At 41.1% G+C, this 6,302-nt stretch overlaps 1 protein-coding gene across 1 annotated transcript; it reads right to left on the bottom strand.

The window, feature by feature from the left end:
• Positions 1-2,473: 2,473 nt before the first annotated feature.
• On the bottom strand, positions 2,474-5,796 carry LOC147166932 (neoverrucotoxin subunit beta-like). The gene is made up of 4 exons (XM_086087275.1): positions 5,393-5,796; positions 5,158-5,266; positions 3,604-5,073; positions 2,474-3,510 (listed from the first exon to the last, which is right to left on the bottom strand). Exons 2-4 carry the CDS (start codon positions 5,255-5,257, stop codon positions 2,966-2,968), a joined length of 2,115 nt encoding a protein of 704 aa, XP_085943401.1. The 5' UTR covers positions 5,258-5,266; positions 5,393-5,796; the 3' UTR covers positions 2,474-2,965.
• Positions 5,797-6,302: the final 506 nt, after the last annotated feature.

Genomic DNA, 6,302 nt, shown 5'->3' with positions numbered 1-6,302 from the left:
AGAGAGAGAGAGAGAGAGAGAGAGAGAGAGATTGCATTTTAAATTGTGCCTTGTAAGCATGTCTCGACTTTAAGCTGATGCCATTTACGGAGTTCCGCCGGAGTTCGAGTCGTCCCGCGCTTCCCGCGGATAGCGCCCAGTCGCTTCACATCGTCAAATGGGTGGGGTCCAAACGGGGTAAATGAAATGAACTTCAGTAGACATGAGGTCACACTGTAGTCTGGCGTTCATTTGATCTCTATTTATTCACTTTTTCGTTCCATCTCCACATTCGAATACATACAGCAACAACTCTCTTCTGACCAAATAAACTAAACTACCGGTAAAGTAAAAGACTATTGGGGATTTATTCAAAATTAAAGGCATATTGAACCAGTATGGCTACCACAGCATCTTGCAGCGGCAAGCTATTCCATCCTGTTTGCGTTTAGTTGGACCATCATTTATTTTTCAACAGGACAATGACCCAAACACACCTCCAGTCGGTGTAATTGCTATTTGACCAAGAAGGAGAGTGATGACCTGGCCTCCACAGTCACCGGACCTGAACCCAATTGAGATGGTTTGGGGTGAACTGGACAACAGAGTGAAGGCAAAAGGGCCAACAAGTGCTAAGCATCTCTGGGAACTCCTTCAAGACTATTGGAAGAGCATTTCAGGTGACTACCTCACATTTTTTTGTTAAGTATATAATTCCACATGTGCTTATTCATAGTTTTGATGCCTTCAGTGTGAATCTACAACTTCCATAGTCATGAAAATAGAGAAAACTCTTTGAATGAGAAACTTTTGGTCTGTACTGTATGTTTTGGCGGTATGGTAGACAACTCAGCAAAATAAATAAAAAGTAAAAACTATGGTTTTTGCAATACCTTCTCATATATAACAAAAAAACATGTTTACATGATTTATGTATGATTCCTTTTAAGTTTTCTGGTCACATTTTAATTACAAGTAATGCAAAATCATGACTTTGTTATGGTTTCACTTGTGAGTATGTAGCAGGGGATTCTCCTTATCACAGTAGCCAGATAGCGTGGGTATGTTTCCATTGCAAAATGATGTATACTTATGACCAGTGTCCATAAGGAAGTGAATAAAAGCAGGTTCCCGTTTTTGGTTGTTGTTGTGAGTGGGTGTTACAGGGATGCTGAGTGTGACTCGACGCCCTTTTTTGTTTGTCATAGCTGACTAATGTCAAGATGGGTGGGACCATGTGTCGTGTCTATGCAGTGTTTTCTCATTTTTGTGTTTCATTATCTTCTGATATATACAGTACAGGCCAAAGGTTAGACCAGGGATGTCCAAACCTTTTGCAAAAAGGGCCAGATTTGTTCAGGCGAAAATGTGAGGGGGCCGACCTATGGAGTTAAAATCATGCCAAAACCCCACAAACACACAAAACGTGATTTACTTACGAAAAGGAAAAATGCTTGGCCGAAAACCGAAACGCCCCCCCAAAAAGCACATTTTTACTATCATTGCATTTATTATAATTAAATAATTAAAATTATAAAATATTTCTTTAGCACTGGCATTTGAACCAAGCACAATATAAATTGAAATGTGCCCACACCGCAGACATGTTGGCTAATGGTACATTAAACACCAAACGAGGGTTGAGCATTTTCTGGCGTTGCAATTGCACTTTATAGTCAATGTAGTTCAGACAGGCGGGGACGGATGCATGCATAAAGTGCGGCACATTTAAAATCCGCACATTCACATATTCACCAACGTCTAAGAATAAATAAATACATTTGTTCGCACCAGCTAATCGGCTTTGGGAACGGACTGCAAAGTCACACACAGCGTCCTGTACAGGTCTGTAGCCACCCGGAGATAGCGGTAAGTGTTTCCCTGTTTAAAACTGTTGATAGCAACAGTGCTAGCATTAGCTAAAGTATTTAGCGAGGCCACCGGGATGCTGGTGAAAAAGTGGAAGCGTTTGAGGGGCCGACATCTTTTTTCAAGTTCGCCAAGCCAAGCCAACACAACTGCATCTTCCAACGGACACCACGAATACCTAAGTTTGTCACAATGTGCAGTCAGCAGGTGAGTTTGTAGTCGTTGCTGGTGAAAAATCAAATGTTAACTAAACTCCAGAAATGTCTTTAGCATGCTGGCATATCCCGGCTGTCTTCAGCCAACATAGGGAAGGCAATTGTGAGAAGATTCTTGTTTCCACTCCCAATATAATTTTAATCACAAGGGAGAGAGAATGAGGAACAACGGAATAGAGCAAAACACATTTTTATTGTCCATGTGACTATATAAATGTAGAGACAACAAAAGTCTAGAGTTACATCATATAGAACACATAGTGGGGCTTGCAAAGTTGAGTGAAAAGCTCAACAAGTGAAGCGTTGCATCTTTGTAGATTCTGCTGCTAATTAGGGAGAACACATGCTCAAAGCTGCCTACATGCATACACTTGCGCATATTAATCAATGACACCCTTACACGTTTAGGAAATTCTTTGTAGCAAAATAACAGGATTGATTTCAATTATTGGATGATAAACAAAGATAATAACTTTTAATCTTTCCATGGTGGAGTTGCTTTAATTGTTATTGTGTTTAGCCTCATCAAAAACTGCTGCTGCTGGAAAACAAATCTGTTGGCTGTTGCATATGCGTCAACTCCAATTTCATTGTGACATGTTGAACAGTGACAATAAAGCTGTTCTGAATCTGAACATTTTTCATACATTTATATTATTTACTAGCTTCAGGAGAGTACCTGTGTCATGTTTGTGGCGGAAGTGTATGCCTGGGGATGAGTTGACTATGCTTAAAACTCACTAGAAGTGCAGCGCTCTAACATAATTCTAAACGCGGCAAGTCGTGAAGGTGGTTATGCAAATGAAAAAGCGGTGCTGACTGCTTAAAAAGCCGTTTAAACCTAATGGATCAAATATCGTTGCCGAGGTCATAGTACAATCGAGGAAAATGGCTTTGCTGTGCTAAATAGTCAGGTAAGCATAACTACCGTTTTCATCAACTTCAAAACCTGCGTAGAGTGTTTTATCAAACTGCTGTGAGATAGTGCGGTAGTGTTTCAGCTTATCACCAGAGACACGGTAGAAGGACAAAGTGCCACCAGGACAGTCCAGATAAATTCCAAGCTTTTGCACGCCCGGAGCATAAATTCTCCAGTTCATAAAAGGCAAAATATATTTTAAGGTTATTTCTAGTAGATAGGAATTTCCAGCGTGTATTCCCCAGGAATTATTGAAATCTGTGAACTGTCTAATAGACCATCCGGTCTCTGAAAGGCTCCTCGGAGTTGACGTGTATGCGACAGCAAAACAAACGTCACCCCTAAACTCAACCTCCCAATAATGACGATCAGTTAGCGGCTCTTTGCATAGAACTTGCTTAAAATCAGTAAACCTTTCTGAGTTATTAGGATATGGCTTGGCACTGCCAAAGGTCACTTTCTTGTTCTCTTGTGACAGAGTGAGATGTTTGTTGGCAGTTCTTGCATCCAGCGTGAGATCAACAGCATCTGATGGATAGACAAAAATAAACATCTTACAGATCACAGTTGGTATCATTTGACAATTTGGAAGTGTGAATAGCAGCACAAAAAGGAACTTACACCACATGAGTTCATGTCTCTCTGTGATCGTCTCTATCGATGGGACGGACGGCTTTGTGAAGTTGTCAGTGCGAAGGCGGTAATCTTTGTAATGGTAGATGGAAGCTCCCTTGTATTTATTATTTGGTATAGCTGTTATAATGAACTTGATACTGTTGCAACGTCTCAAACGTTTGCCATATGTAATGAACTCTTGGGCTTTTTCTCTCATTCTGGTGAAGACGTCAGGCGCGATAGCCGTGTATTCTGTATCAGTTCCTCCAACCTGGAATGTTTCCAGGTACTTAGCCATACTAATAAGGCAGGGGTCCTTCGTGTCCAAGTCGGTGAAAACATAGCAAAGAACATCTGTGACACCTGGAGTAAGAATCACTTTATCCAATTCTGACTTTGTGCGCACGATTTGAGCATCTGTGTCGTTCAGCATCATGTTAACACAGGACTCAATGATGTTGATGTCTCGTTCCTTGGTCTCCAACCACTTGTTTAGGTGTGCTTGGTTGAATGGAGAACGTTCTCGCTCGTTTAAAAATTTTGCTAACTCGCTCTCATTTCCTTCGCCAGCACGGATGGAAGGGAGAGCTTTGGCCAGCTGCTGTTGGACTGCAGCTTTGTAGTAAGAACAAAGTTTTTGGAAACTGCTCACATTCTTGCGAATTTTGGGGAAATTCTTTGCTGCACTGCTAAACAAACTGTCGTTGCATCTCATATACACTTGATTTTCATCTTCCACAGCATCTTGAATTTTCCTCGATACTGAGACGCTGAGGTCTTTGACCAGCAATGGAGCTTTCTGGTACAGTCCGTGCAGAGGATACAGCCAGACCATCAGAGGAGCATAATTGTCCTTATCTCCCAATAGTGTTGGGAGATCAATGTAGGTTTCCACAGCTTGGACAAACGTGGAAGGGTTTTTTTCAAGAATGAGGTCTCCATAGAATGTGCAGCTGAACTGATTTGTCAGCTTTTGCTCCTCATCAGTCAGTTGTAATTTAGCACTTCCTTCAATGTCAAATGTAGGAATCTTCTTGATTACAGCGTGCATGTTACCCTGGATATCTTGAACACTGCTGGCATCCACCTTCTGACTGTCAAACACAAAGACCGCATTTGCCCCATAAAGGATACCTGTGACCAAATGTGTTGCTGTGCCGTTCTCAACCACTTGCTTTTGTTGGCTGTTTAGTGGCCCAAGAGCAGGAAGAGAAAGCTGCTTAAAGACGGTGGTAGCTTTGTACTGAAAAGATACCCTGCTCTGGTTCTTGAATTTCTTCTGGTTATTCAAGTACTTGGCAGATCCTCCAACTTCAACCAACCCACCTAACCAACTTACATTCAGAGACGCTTCAATGTCCATCAGAGAAGACTTTGATTCAATGGTGTCAGAGGATGAAATCTTAAAGGAACTGCTTTTTTGAGCCGTTTCACTGGTCTGGCTCTCTAGACTGTCTCTATCCCACAGAGTGAAACCTGCAGGAATAGACATAGATATGTAAGAACCTCGACAATCAATCCCAAAATAGCAATAATGACGACTGTTGCAGCAATTTGTACCTGGGATCAGTGCATCTTTGCGAGCATCATAGAGCATCCCCAAGGTGAAGGGCTGACCCAGAGCAGCCAATTGCAAGGGTTTTAGATCACTTGAAGACATGCTGAGTACCTGGCAGGCAAACAATAAAACATTTCATTGTAACATTAAAGCTATCCAACCACAACATCCAAGTGTTCTCTCTGATTTCTCCTGTAGTCGACACACAATTCGTACCGCTGCTGAGTTAGCACTCACCTGACCAAGGTGTGATGATCAGCTGAGTTGTTTGAGAGTCTTTTGAGCTTCTAACCGGAGATGCCAGCGTGATCGTCAGTGAGATGGCCAGCCCATTTATAGTTAGAATTGCCTGGTCTTTTGCATATGTTTTCCTTTTGCATATGTTCAGTTTGTTGAACGATGTCATTATCATTTGTATATATTTCCATATTAAACGTGTTCAAGTTAGTTACGGTTTCTAATTTTATTAACAAATGATCGTACCGCCAAGATACTCTGAGCCGGACATTTTGCGCTTTGTTGAGTTGGTTATCTACCTCTAAGAATGTTCATTGGTACCTGGAATTTTGGAAAGCAGCGGTCAAGCAGATCATTAAGTAAATAATGGCAGTCACACTTACGACAGCAGTTATTTCATGTTATCCTTGATAGCTCTCGGCAAATGACCTCCTCTTGAATGTTATGCACAGGAAGGCTTCAAATGTCAATTATCATGTTGAAAGAATAAGGACAGTGGCGTGCACAGAGATTTTTTGGGGAAAAAAGGGCACTTTTGTGCACAAGGAATATACCTTACTGACAATTCGGAGATGACGTCACAAGTCAAGATTGCTGTCAATTTGGTGAACGAAATCTATCCGCTCATTGAAAAGCATTGGACTTTGGATTGTTGTAATTTGATTTGTGAGGATTATTTTGATTTCAAAATGTGATGATATGTCGTTTGTATGATAGTCACAGGAAAAAGCATTACTATCTGCCATTGTTTTTTACCGTATAAAGGAAGCATTTGCATTGTGTTGCACTGGGGACATATCAGAAATGCCCAGATGTTCGGAAATGTCAAAAGAAGTTTTTAAATAAACATTACACATACAATAATAATTAATAGTACCTCACAGCTAGTTTTAATAAGAGCCTATTAGGG

This window comes from Leptonotus elevatus, chromosome 10 (genome assembly GCF_054856555.1).
Source record: "Leptonotus elevatus isolate MCC_2025b chromosome 10, RoL_Lele_1.0, whole genome shotgun sequence".
NCBI lineage: Eukaryota > Metazoa > Chordata > Actinopteri > Syngnathiformes > Syngnathidae > Leptonotus > Leptonotus elevatus.
Note: the sequence above shows the minus strand (reverse complement) of the source record. Positions and strands in the feature narration are given on the sequence as shown.

What these genes read in the sequence shown, in the direction of transcription:
- LOC147166932 (XM_086087275.1), bottom strand. Translation starts at nt 5,257, where the DNA reads ATGTCTTCAAGTGATCTAAAACCCTTGCAATTGGCTGCTCTGGGTCAG. An exon ending in CAAAGATGCACTGATCCCAG is followed by an intron (nt 5,074 to 5,157) that starts GTACAAATTGCT and finishes CTATTCCTGCAG; the next exon opens with GTTTCACTCTGTGGGATAGA. An exon ending in GAGACATGAACTCATGTGGT is followed by an intron (nt 3,511 to 3,603) that starts GTAAGTTCCTTT and finishes TCTATCCATCAG; the next exon opens with ATGCTGTTGATCTCACGCTG.